This window comes from Loxodonta africana, chromosome 1, assembly GCF_030014295.1.
Source record: "Loxodonta africana isolate mLoxAfr1 chromosome 1, mLoxAfr1.hap2, whole genome shotgun sequence".
NCBI lineage: Eukaryota > Metazoa > Chordata > Mammalia > Proboscidea > Elephantidae > Loxodonta > Loxodonta africana.
In genome coordinates this window covers 16,232,431-16,246,513 of record NC_087342.1, presented here as the reverse complement: position 1 = coordinate 16,246,513, position 14,083 = coordinate 16,232,431, and the positions used below count along the sequence as shown (strand labels likewise).

The following is a 14,083-nucleotide window of genomic DNA, read 5'->3' as shown; positions in this document are numbered from 1 at the left end:
GAGGCAAGACCTGTCTGTCTGTGTGTCCTGGCTCTCACTTGCGTGCTCGCAGCAGGCCCAACCTCTGACTTCTGACCTCCAACCTCCTTCCCTTGCCCTTGGTTCATTCACATGGATCTCCACAGCCACTTCTCTCTCTTTCTCTTGGGTGCTTTCTGCCAGCACAATTATCTTCCACGGCTGCAGCCTGCCTGAAATGCCTTTCTGCTAACCAGCAGCTGGTCAATTAATCTGTTTCTTTCTGGGTTTCCTGCAGCTCCTCTGATCTATTTCTAATTATTTGGCTTCCCAACCCACAGTTTCTCTAAGAAGCTTCTTTTTACTTTTTATTCTCACCCAGAGGAACTTTTTCTCAACTCTTGAATGTCGTTCTCAGTAATGCTATGCGTTCTTAAAAATCTTTGGTACTTTGTGGTGGCTTTGAAATAACCTATGTAAAGTACAATACCTGCACTTAGTAGGTGCTTATTCCATTTTCACTCCCCTTCACATTACTTATGGGGAGACGCTGACAGATAGAGACATTTATTTTGGGGACACGTTTGTTTTCCCCAACAAATCCACCATGTTTACTTGAGTGGGAAAAGCCAAAAGAGTCAATCCCAATATTAGTCAGTCATGGAAAAAGGAATTGTGTAAAGGGCAGGTATTGATAGGGATAACACTAAAGAGATTAAGTAAATGTTTCAAAATAAACTTGTGTACAGTCCAGGGAAAAATGTTTATAACACATCAAAGAGACCAAGTACTTTAGGAGCCCTGGGGCTTGCTAACTAGCAAATAAAAGCAGACTACATAGGAAAATGGGAGTCCCTGGGTGGTGCAAATGGCTAACATGCTCGGCTGCTAACCAAAAGGTTGGAGGTTTAAGTACACTCAGAGGCATCTTGGGAGAAAGGCCAGGTAATCTATTTCTGAAAAATCAGCCATTGAAAACCCTATGGAGCACAGTTCTACTCTGACACATACATGGGGTCACCATGAGTTGGAATAGACTCGATGGCAACTGGTTTTTAAGTAGGATAAGTCCCAAGCAAGCGTCTTTGTTAAAAATTGAGAATCCCACAAAGTAGAGTAAACTCTGATCATCCCTGGATTTAAGTCATGATTTCACATATTAAGAGGGACCCTTGGAAGTGCATGACAGGAGCTGTGTGTAGGAAGATGGTGATGGGAACAGGCTCTGGCACCTCGCCAGCTGGGGAGGACCTATGACCATCACAGCCTGATTGTCTTTGCTATCCATCGAGTACACAGTGCTACCTCTCAGAAAGTGAAGCCAACCTTGTTTCCTTATGAAAAATGGCTTATCAAGAGAGATCAAACTTGACTGAGTGCTGAGATGTTGGTCAATCTGTGGAGGGGAGATAGTATCTGTCTCTGTGGAAATGTGACGTGAGAGAAAACCAAGGGGCTATTGAGACATTGCCATATTTATAAGTTTGGGCTTGCAAAGGTTTCAGGATGTACTGCTCAGTCATGTCAAGGGGCCGTGGAGATTAGCTGAGGCAGAATGAGCAAGTGACTTTAAATCCAAGGATTTAAAGGGAGCAGCCAGTGAGTTGATGGGTCCCTCCATGGCTAAAACTCAGAATGGGAGCTGGAAGAAGACACCAAGAGCAAACAGATGGAATAATTATCTATATCAGTAGTTACTGGAAAAAAGGGTAGTTCACATCCCAGATAATATTTTGGAAGGATAGAGTCCTTTTTGTGATGGCTCCAACAGGTATATGATGGAAGGGCACCTTTTTTTTTTTTTTTTTTTAGTCTTATTGTTATTACCTTTTTATTTTCCTTTTCTTTTTTTTTTTATTGTGCTTTAAGTGAAAGTTTACAGTTCAAGTTAATTTCTCATATACAAACTTATACACACATGGTTGTGTCACCCTAGTTGCTCTGCCTATAATGTGACAGCACACTCCTTTCCACCCCAGATTCATGTCCATTCAACCAGCGCCTGTCCCTTTTTGCCTTCTCATCTCGCCTCTGGACAGTAGCTGCCCATTTAGTCTCATGTATCTACTTGAGCTAAGAAACATTCTCTTCACAAGTATCATTTATTATGTTTTATAATCTAGTTTAATCTTTGTCTGAAGAGTTGGCTTCAGGAGTGGTTTCAGTTCTGGGCTAACAGTGAGTCCAGGGGCCATGTCTTCTGGGGTCCCTTCAGTCTCAGTCAGACCATCAAGTTTGGTCTTTTTACTAGAACTTGAATTCTGCACCCCACTTTTCTCCTGCTCCATCAGGGACTCTCTGTTGTGTTCCCTGTCAGGACGGTCATTGGTGGTAACCGGGCACCATCTAGTTCTTCTGGTGTTAGGTTGATGGAGTCTCTGGTTTATGAGAAAGGGCACCATTTTTTTAAAAAGGAACTGTTAACACACATCTGCTCAAGTAAATTCTCACTTCCACCTCCGTTGACACATTTAGCCAGCTTGCAGTCCATTATGAATAAAGGAAATGATGAATTCTGCAAGGACTCATATAAAGCCCTGCCCTGTGCCCAACACTGTGCCTGGAATACAACCTGTCCTCAGTAAACGCTTCTTAAATGGATGGCTGGGTGACAAACAGAAGGAAGAAAGAGGATTTAGGTGGGAGAGAGATGGAATCAAGTTTTATAATTTATCAAGACATGGGGGCTAGCATTTCATTCGTTTTTCAGAAAATGGGCTGAATAATAGTTTTACATGAAAGCGTGGTAAATGAACAGACCATGCTAAACACAATTGACCAACTGGACATAGACAAGTCACTAAACCTGGATGACCCCCTCTCTCGGCCCTCCCAAGAGCTCTGGTGTCATCCCAGGGTGTGTTTGTAGGAGGGCTGGGCAAAGATGGCAGTTACCATATCAAGTCACCATGGTGCCAGAGACTCATCAAGGTCCTGAGGTCAGTCCCAACACTAAAAGGGTGCCATGCCGGGGGTCTCATTTCCCATCCTGAGTAAATGGACCGGCTTTAAATGGGGGGGAAAAGGGGAATTATTCCACACACGTACAACACCTGTGGATGAAAAGCAGGATTTATGTAAGGAAATACTACCTGACTCTCCAGAAGAATTCTTTGAGGAGGGGAATGGAATGGATGCAGTGGACACACCCAGTGGTTCTCCACTGTGGTGCACGTTAGAATCACCGGGAGAGCTGTTTAAAACAATCAGCAATGCCCCGGACCTCTCTGTACCAATTAAACCGGAATCTCTGGGGGTGATTCTTAGGTTTAGCCAGAGTGCAGAACCACTGATTAGATTTTCAGAAAGCTTTTGATGAAATTCCATTATGGAGTCTATTTATTTTTAAGCCAGTTGACATAGGATGCATTTGGTAGAGAAGACAGAAACGACAGTGAGAGATGAACAAGCACATCTCTGAATGGATCGGGATTGATAATGGGACCAGCTTATCTAACAACTTTGTAAGGCATCCTGGGTATGGATTACAGTGAAATCATGAGGCTTTGTCATGGATTGAATTATATTCCCCCCAAAATGTATGTATCCATTGGGCTGGGCCATGATTCCCAGTATTGGGTGATTTTCCTGCGTGTTGTAAATCCTGCCTCTATGATGTTAATGAGGGAGGATGGGTGGAAGTTAAGTTAGTGAGGCAGCACTCAACCTACAGGATTGCACTGTGTCTTGAGGCAATCTCTTGACATATAAAAGACAGAAGCAAGCAGAGAGACAAGGGAACCTCATACCACCAAGAAAACAGTGCTGGGAGCAGAGTGCATCCGTTGGACTCAGGGTCCCTTTGCAGAGAAACTTCTAGTCTGGGAAGACTGATGAGAAGGCCAACAGAGAGAGAAAGCCTTCCCCTGGAACTGACACCGTGAATTTGGACTTTTAGCCTACTTTTAACTTCTCTTTGTTAAAGGCATCCACTCGTGGTATTTCTGTTATAGCAGCACTAGATGACTAACACAGGCTTCATTATTTCAGCTGGTACTTGTTGGGCTCTGTTTGCTAGACTCTGTGTTAGGTGCTGTGGGGAGGGGGACAAAGGTGCATGAGACACAGATCTACCCTCTAAGACCTTATGGGGCACTGGCAAGATAAGCCACAGCGTAATTCACCGTGCCATAGGGCAGAAAATAGAAAATGCCATCAAAGCCCACAAAGTGATGGGGAAGAATAACTTGTTGCCATCATTGCCATTGTCAATTCAGATTCATAGTGACCCAATAGGACAGAGTAGAACCACCCCATAGGGTTTCTAAGGAGCAGCTGGTGGATTTGAACTGTCGACCTTTTGGTTAGCAGCCAAGCTCTTAACCACTGCAACACTAGGGCTCCTAGGGATCAGTAACCCAAAAACCCAGGTGGCATTTATTTCTTCTAGTAATAAAATAACAAGTGAAGGGTGGGAAATGAGGGGGACAAGCCCAAGGAACTCGTGAAATTGAAGAAAACATGATATTCAGTAGGGATATGAGTGAGGTGATACGTTTTGGGATAACTAATTCAAGATGAGATAGGCTCTGTAGTGGACCTTATCTTGTCCATCTCGCCTCAAAAAAACTAAGCCCGTTGCTGTCAAGTTGTTTCCGACTCATAGTGACCCTATAGGACAGGGTAGAACTGCCCCATAGGATTTTCAAGGAGTGGCTGGTGGATTCGAATTGCTGACCTTTTAGTTAGCAGCCAAACTCTTAACCACTGTGCCACCAGGGCTCCATCTAGCCTCTGGCCTCCCTATTTGGGGGTTATTTCCTTATATATTATTTCCTCCTCATATGTAGAGGCACAGTGGTTAAAGCACTTGGCTGCTAATCAGAGGGTTAGCAGTTTGAACCCACCAGCTCTGTAGGAGAAAGATGTTACAGTCTGCTTCCATAAAGGTGACAGCCTTGGAAACCCTATGGGGCAGTTCTACCCTGTCCTGTAGGGTTGCTATGAGTTGGAATTGATTCTATGACAACGAGTTTGGTTTGATTTTATGTGGTCTTGAAGGGGCCAGGTACCCCATTTAAAATTACAGAAGCCCATGGAACCAGACCCTTCCTTGCGCAGTTCCTTTGCAACCACGTGATCTAGGCTAGGAAATCTGGATCCTCAAATTGTAACAAATGAGGCAAAGATAAAGGGATGGTGAGAATTCATCTCCAGGGCAGCAGTGGTGCTGATAGCAAACTGGTCAAACCATTCCTGCTCAAGAATCTGGTGTCCAGCTTGCTGGCCTGACAGAGACTGGAGAAACCCTGTGAGCATGGCCCCCAGACACCTTTTCAGCTCAGTAAAGAGGTCACTCCTGAGGTTCACCCTTCAGCCAAAGATTGAACAGGCCCATAAAACAAAATGAGACTAAAAGGGCACACCAGCCTAGGGGCAAGGACTAGAAGGCAGGAAGGGACAGGAAAGCTGGTGATGGGGAATCCAAGGTTGAGAAGGGAGAGTGTTGACCTGTCCTGGGGTTGTTAACCAATGCCATAAAACAATATGTATACTAACCTTTTAATGAGAAACTAGTTTGTTCTGTAAACCTTCATCTAAAGTACAATTGAAAAAAAAAAAAAAATCTGATGTCCTATTAGGCTTGGGACCTACCCTTTTCCAAGCCCAATCTTTCAATCTTGTCACAGGTTCACAATGATTCTGTGAACCTCCAGCATCCTTCCAATATATTCTTTAAAAAAAATTTTTTTTTTTTTTTCTAACCAAGGATTCTGATTGATGGTCTCCAGTGATAATTTGTGAGCCAGGAAAAATCTCTAGCCAGGGACTGGGATTCAGTGTAGCTTGACACCACTAATCTAGTGCATTGCTAAAGCAAAGAAGTGAAAAATGGGGTTAGGAGAGCTTTTGTTGAGAAGGGTATAAATTGATAAAACTGAAAATTAAATATAACTCATCTGTGATATTTGAGTAAATGAGTGCTGGCCAACCATGCCTAAGGTAAAATAGAATGGAGAAGGGTACCTCAAATAATTAAGAAAAAGGAGACTTTCTTCTGACTACAGAGGAGGTCAGGGCTCAGGAGGGCGAACTGGATTCATGGCTGACATACCTGTGACAAAGCATTAAAGGAAGCCACAGCTGAGTGACGCTGCTACAACACGGTTCTTTTTTTAAGTAGACACCAAAGAGAACAACTATGCCCTCTCTTATTCTGCCTGTTGGTGCTTTGTGGGTCCTAAGGTCATGGATTCCCTCCATCCATCCATCCATCCGTCCGTCCGTCCGTCCATCCTTCTTTCCTTCCAAACATCTATCCACCCACCCATCCTCCTATCCACCCACCCACCCGTCTATCCACCCATCCATCCCCCCATCCACCCACCCATCCATCCATTCATTCAGGATTCATATTTTTATGTTGGGTGCCAAAAATACTAGGGTTCATTTAGACAGAAGCCCTGCATAAAGGAAGCCTCCAGACGAGTAGGGGTGACAACGTGATAGGTGCTATCCTAACATCATGTTGAGGTGCTATTGAGCACCGACGGGAACCAGTGTTGTGACGAGCATGAGAGATGGCGTTATGGAGAAAGTGAGGTTTGTGTTCAGTCTTGAAGCACAGTGAGGGATTCAATAAACAGACAATGAGTAGACTAGGGGTGTGGGTAGAGTTCCAGCAGGCAGAGAAATTGTTCTGACCAAAAGACTCTGAGTGTGCAGGGTATGGGGATAGAAGGGCCACAGACCATGAATGGCATTGTACGCTGAGCAATGGGAGCCATTGATATGTTTGTGGCAGGGGTCTGACATGATCAGATTTGAGTCAAGAGGGGTCACTGTGGCAGAGGTTTTCAGGATGATCCAGAGTAAGGAGATCCTGGAGGCAGGAGGCTAGTTAGTGCTGTAGCTGGCCTCAAAGTGTGATCCCCAGACCATCAGCAGCAGAATCACCTGGAAATCTGTTGGAAATCTAAATTCTCAGGTCTTATGGAGTGCATAAACATCGATATCCTAGGCATTAGTGAGCTGAAATGGACTGGTATTGGCCATTTTGAATCAGACAATCACACAGTCTGCTATGCTGGGAATGACAACTTTAAGAGGAATGGTGTTGCACTCATTGTCAAAAAGAACATTTCAAGATGTATCCTGAAGTATAAAGCTGTCAGTGATAGGATAATATCTATACGCCTACAAAGAAGACCAGTTAATACGACTATTATTCAAATTTACGCACCAACCACTAGAGCCAAAGATGAAGAAATAGAAGATTTTTATCAGCTGCTGCAGTCTGAAATTGATCGAACATGGAATCAAGATGCATTGATAATTACCGACGATTGGAATGCGAAAGTTGCAAACAAAGAGGAAGGATCAGTAGTTGGAAAATATGGCCTTGGTGACAGAAACAATGCTGGAGATCAAATGATAGAATTTTGCAAGACCAACAACTTCTTCATTACAAATACCCTCTTTCACCAACATAAACGGTGACTATTTTTATACACTATACACACATGGACTTCGCCAGATGGAACACACGCAAATCAAATTGACTACACCTGTGGAAAGAGACCATGGAAAAGCTCAATATCATCAGTCAGAACAAGGCCAGGGGCCAACTGTGGAACAGACCATCAATTGTTCATATGCAAGTTCAAGCTGAAACTGAAGAAAATCAGAGCGAGTCCACGAGAGCCAAAATATGACCTTGAGTATATCTCACTTGAATTTAGAGACCATCTGAAGAAGAGATTTGACGCATTGAACACTAGTGACCGAAGACCAGACGAGTTGTGGAATGACATCAAGGACATCATCTATGAAGAAAGCAAGAGGTCATTGAAAAGACAGAAAAGAAAGAAGAGACCAAGACAGATGTCAGAAGAGACTCTGAAACTTGCTCTCGAACGTCGAGCAGCTAAAGCAAAAGGAGGAATTGATGAAGTAAAAGAACTGAACAGAAGATTTCAAAGGGTGCCTCGAGAAGACAAAGTAAAGTATTATAATGACATGTGCAAAGAGCTGGAGATAGAAAACCAAAAGGGGAGAATACGCTTGATGTTTCTCAAGCTGAAAGGATTGAAGAAAAAATTCAAGCCCCGAGTTGCAATAGTGAAGGATTCCATGGGGGAAAATATTAAAAGAGGCAGGAAGCATCAAAAGAAGATGGAAGGAATACACAGTCATTATACCAAAAAGAATTAGTTGATATTCAACCATTTCAAGGGGTGGCATATGATAAGGAACCAATGGTACTGAAGGAAAAAGTCCAAGCTGCTCTGAAGGCATAGGCCAAAAACAAGGCTCCAGGAATTGATGGAATATCAATTGAGATGTTTCAACAAACAGATGTAGCGCTGGAGGTGCTCACTCGTCTATGCCAAGAAATATGGAAGACAGCTTCCTGGCCAACTGACTGGAAGAGATCCATATTTATGCCTATTCCCAAGAAAGGTGATCCAACCAAATGTGGAAATTATAGAAATATCATTAATATCGCACACAAGCAAAATATTGCTGAAGATCATTCAAAAATGGCAGCAGCAGTATATCGACACGGAACTGCCAGAAATTCAGGCTGGTTTCAGAAGAGGACGTGGAACCAGGGATATCATTGCTGATGTCAGATGGATCCTGGCTGAAAACAGAGAATACCAGAAGGATGTTTATCTGTGTTTTATTGACTATGCAAAGACATTTGACTGTGTGGATCATAACAAATTATGGATAACATGGCAAAGAATGGGAATTCCAGAACACTTGATTGTGCTCATGAGGAACCTTTACGTAGATCAAGAGGCGGTTGTTCGTACAGAACAAGGGGTTACTGATTGGTTTAAAGTCAGAAAAGGTGTGCGTCAGGGTTGTATTCTTTCACCATACCTATTCAATCTGTATGCTGAGCAAATAATCCGAGAAGCTGGACTATATGAAGAAGAACAAGGCATCAGGATTGGAGGAAGACTCGTTAACAACCTGAGTTATGCAGATGACACAACCTTGCTTGCCGAAAGTGAGGAGGACTTGAAGCACTTACCAATGAAGATCAAAGACCACAGCCTTCAGTATGGATTGCACCTCAACATAAGGAAAACAAAAATCCTCACAACCGGACCAATGAGCAACATCATGATAAACGGAGAAAAGACTGAAGTTGTCAAGGATTTCATTTACTTGGATCCACAATCAACAGCCATGGAAGCAGCAGTCAAGAAATCAAAAGATGCATTGCATTGGGTAAATCTGCTGCAAAGGACCTCTTTCAAGTTTTGAAAAGCAAAGATGTCACCCTGAAGACTAAGATGCGCCTGACCCAAGCCATGGTATTTTCAATCACATCATATGCATGTGAAAGCTGGACAATGAATAAGGAAGACCGAAGAAGAATTGACGCCTTTGAATTGTGGTGTTGGCGAAGAATATTGAACATACCATGGACCGCCGGAAGAATGAGCAAATCTGTCTTAGAAGAAGTACAACCAGAATGCTCCTTAGAAGCAAGGATGGCGAGACTGCGTCTTACATACTTTGGACATGTTGTCAGGAGGAATCAGTCCCTGGAGAAGGACATCATGCTTGGCAGAGTACAGGGTCAGTGGAAAAGAGGAAGACCTTCAGCGAGGTGGATTGACACAGTGGCTGCAACAATGAGCTCAAGCATAACAACGATTGTAAGGATGGCTCAGAACTGGGCAGTGTTTTGTTCTGTTGTGCATAGGGTCGCTATGAGTCAGAACCGACTCAACAGCACCAAAAACACCACCACCAACAACCCCAGACCTACTGAATCAGAAACCCTGGGGCCATGGCCCAGAAATCATTTTTAATAAGCCCTTCAGGTGATTCTAATGTAGGCCCAATTTGAGAACCACTGTGTGGTCCATATATGAAGCAATGGTGGACTGAACTGAGATTGTGGCAGTGGGAATGAAGTGGCGCAAGGGTGGGGGATATTGGAAGTAGGTTCAAAAGGTTGGATCTAGAGGACTTAGTGTGTGATTAGATGGGGTGTGAATGTCTGCGTGCTGGGGGAGCAGGAAGGGACAAAAGCAGGTTCTGGCATTGGATAATGAAACTACTTCCTCATATAGGTGTCCCTAGTGGGCTTCCTGTTCCTTTTGGGCCTATACATCTCGTCTCTGGCCTCCTGTATGGGAGGACTGTACGGAGCCCCCCGGATCCTGCAGTGCATTGCCCAGGAGAAAGTGGTTCCTGCACTGGCCTGCCTGGGGCAAGGGGTGAGTGACCCTTATTTTTGAGAAATGTACATTTAGCTGCTGACCTGACTATTGATCGATACATTGCTTAAGTCTTTGCCATTAGTGTCTCTGGCCAAGTTCTCTGGGGTGGGACAAATAAGAATGTGCAGGTTGCTTTAATAAAAATAAATTCGGAATCCTCCTAGTACAGAAGGAAGAGTCTCTTGGTAAGGAGGGAAGCTGGTCCTTGCAGCTCTATCTCTGCCCTTAAGGTTCACCTTCCCTTTGGGGCTCACTGTGTGATGATTCCCACACCTCTGACCTCTGGGCTGTCATGAATCATCATGACCCAAACCCTAACTGATACACTGTAGCTTGGCTGAGTCATGGCTGGAACAGTCAAAGGAGACATTCCTAAAACCTAGGGGTTGACAAGAAATAAACACAGAGAACTCCACTTCTTGGTAATGTGGTTTGCAAATGGTAGTTCATTTTTATCTTGTTGGGGTACCACAGGGCACCCCCACTCCCACCCTTTTGATCCCAGTCCCCTCGCTTTTAGGGCACATGTAGTTATAACCCATCCTTACTTCCTCCCTTTACCTTCCTCCACGTCTTTTCCTTCAGTCAGCATGGGCTGAGTGGGGGGACTGGCTATCATCTCTGGTACCTTCCATGTGGTATATGCCTTTTCTCTTATTATATTATCATTTCATTTAGTTTTTTTATTAGATAATATATGCCTATGCATATATTATTCAAAACTAACAATAATATAAAATGTATACACTGAGAAATTTTACTAATATCGTGAGTCCTTCTCCTTCTTGTTTTTTCATTTGATATAGCCTGGAAATCTATCTTTTCATACGAATGTAGTGAGAATTTTCTCATCCTTTTTCCACTGTGTGGGTATACCATAGTTTAACCAGTTTACTATAGATTGACACTTGTGTGGCTTCCAAAAAACAGTGCTGCAATGAATAACTTGTGTGTATATATAATTTTGTACATGTGCATATAAAAAAAAAAACATATATAAAGCTAGATGTGTTTATTTTTTAATTGTAATTTAGATGAGGGTTTACAGAGCAAATTAGTTTCTCAGCAAACAACTAATACCCATATTGTTTTGTGACATTGGTCGCCAATGCCAAGACACATCAACACTCTTCCCTTCATGACCTTGAGTTCCCCATTACCAGCTTTCCTGTCCCCTCCTGCTTTCTCGTACCTGCCCCTGGGCTGGTGCGCCCATTTAGTCTCATTTGTTTTATGGGCCTATCTAATCTTTGGCTGAAGGGTAAGTCTCAGGAGTGACTTCAGTACTGAGTTAAAAGGGTGTCTGGGGGTCATACTCTCGGGGTTTCCCCAGTCTCTGTCAGACCAGTAAGCCCGGTCTTTGTGAGGTAGAAATTCAAATTTGGGAGTTGTCAGCATAAAGCTGGCATTTAAGCCATAAGGCTGATTGAGATCACCTAGGGAGTGAGTATCACCACGCATCTGTCAGTTTGTTGTACTGTGGTGGCTTGTGTGTTGGTGTGATGCCATGATGCTGAAAGCTATGCCACTGGTATTTCAAATACCAGCAGGGTCACCCATCGTGGACAGGTTTCAGCTGAGCTTCCAGATCAAGACAGACTAGGAAGAAGGACCTGGCAGTCTACTTCTGAAAAAAAATTAGCCAGTGAACACTTTATGAATAGCAGCAGAACTTTGTCTGATACAGTGCCAGAAGATAAGCCCCTCAGGTTGGAAGGCACTCAAAATACAACTGGGGAAGAGCTGTCTCCTCAAAGTAGAGTTGACCTTAATGATGCAAATGGAATCAAGCTTTCAGAAACTTTATTTGCTGAAGTGGCACGACTCAAAATGAGAAGAAACAGCTGCAAGCATCCATTAATAAAAGGAACATGGAATGTAAGAAGTATGAATCTAGGAAAATTGGAAGTTGTCTAAAATTAAATGAAACATTTGAAGATAGATATCCTAGGCATTAGTGAGCCAAAATGGACTGGTATTGGCCATTTTGAATAGGACAATCACATGGTCCACTGTGTCAGAAATGACAAATTAAAGAGGAATGGCATTGCATTCATCATCAAAAAGAACATTTCAAGACCTATCCTGAAATACAATGCTTGCTGTCAGTGGTAGGATACCGTTCATATACCTACAAGGAGGAGCAGTTAATATAGCTATTATTCAAATTTATACAGCAACCACTAATGTCAAAGATGAGATTAAAGATTTTTACCAATTTCTGCAGTCTGAAATTGATCAAATATGCAATCAAGATGCATTCATACTTACTAGTGATTGTAATGGGAAAATTGGAAGCAAAAAAGAAGGAACAGTAGTTGGAAAATATGGCCATGGTGATAGAAACAATGCTGGAGATTGCATGATAGAATTTTACAAGACCAACGATTTCTTCACTGCAAGTACCTTTTTTCAACAACATAAATGGCGACTATATACATGGACCTTACCGGATGGAATACACAGGAATCAAATCGACTACATCTGCAGAAAGAAATGATGGAAAAGCTCAATATCGTCAGTCAGAACAAGGCCAGAGGCCGACTGTGGAACAGACCATCAGTTGCTCACATGCAAGTTCAAGTTGAAGCTGAAGAAAATTAAAACAAGTCAACAAGAGCCAAAGTATGACCTTAAGTCTATCCCACCTGAATTTAGAGACCATCTCAAGAATAGATTTGGTGCATTGAACACTAATGACCGAAGACCAGACAAGTTGCAGAATGACATCAAGGACATCATACATGAAGAAATTAAAGGAGTCATTAAAAAAGACAGGAAAGAAAGAAAAGACCAAAACGGATGTCAGAAGAGACTGTGAAACTTGCTCCTGAAAGTAGAATAACTAAAGTGAAAGGAAGAAATGATGAAGTGAAAGAGCTGAACAGAAGATTTCAAACGGCAGCTTGAGAAGACAAAGTAACGTATTTTAATGAAATGCGCAATGGCCTGGAGAGAGAAAACCAAAAGAGAAGAACACGATCGGCATTTCTCAAGCTGAAAGAACTAAAGAAAAAATTCAAGCCTCAAGTTGCAATATTGAAGGATTCTATGGGCAGAATACTGAACAATGCAGGAAGCATCAAAAGAAGATGAAAGGAATACACAGTCACTGTTCCCAAAAGAATTGGTTGACGTTCAACCATTTCAGGCTGCACTGAAGGCACTGGCAGAAAAACAAGGCTTTAAAAACTGACAATACCAATTGAGGTATTTCAACAAATGATGCAGTGCTGGAAGTGCTCACTGGTCTATACCAAGAAATTTGGAAGACAGCTACCTGGCTAACCAACTGGAAGAGATCCATGTTTGTGCCCATTCCAAAGAAACGTGATCCAACAGAACACATGAATTATCAAACAATGTCATTAATATCACACACAAGTGTAATTTTGCTGAAGATCATTCAAAAGCAGTTGCAGAAGTACATTGTCAGGGAACTGCCAGAAATTCAAGCCAGATTCAAAAGAGGACGTGGAACAAGGGATGTCATTGCTGATGTCAGAAGGATCCTGGCTGAAAGCAGAGAATACCAGAAAGATGTTTACCTGTGTTTTATTGGCTGTGCAAAGGCCTTTAATTGTGTGGATCATAACAAGTTATGAATAACATTAAGAGGAATAGAAATTCCAGAATACTTAATTGTACACATGAGAAGCCTGTACTTAGACCAGGACGCAGTCATTTGAACAGAACAAGAGGATCCTGCATGGTTTAAAATCAGGAAAGATGTGCATCAGGGTTTTATTTTTTCACCATACTTAATCTGTATGCTGAGCAAAATAATCAGAGAAACTGGACTGTATGAAGAAGAATGGGGGATCAGGATCGGAGGAAGACCTATGATATGCAGATGACACAATCTTGTTTGCTGAAAGTGAAGAGGATTTGAAGCACTTACTGATGAAGATCAAAGACTACAGCCTTCTGTATGA

At 42.7% G+C, this 14,083-nt stretch overlaps 1 protein-coding gene across 1 annotated transcript in view; it reads left to right on the top strand.

Moving 5' to 3' along the window:
- SLC12A8 (solute carrier family 12 member 8) overlaps positions 1 to 14,083 on the top strand; it is a 170,306-nt gene that overhangs the window by 131,541 nt on the left and 24,682 nt on the right. The window contains exon 8 of the mRNA XM_064286104.1: positions 9,999 to 10,145. Coding sequence (XP_064142174.1) covers positions 9,999 to 10,145 — 147 coding nt within the window. The remainder of the gene's footprint in view (positions 1 to 9,998; positions 10,146 to 14,083) is intronic.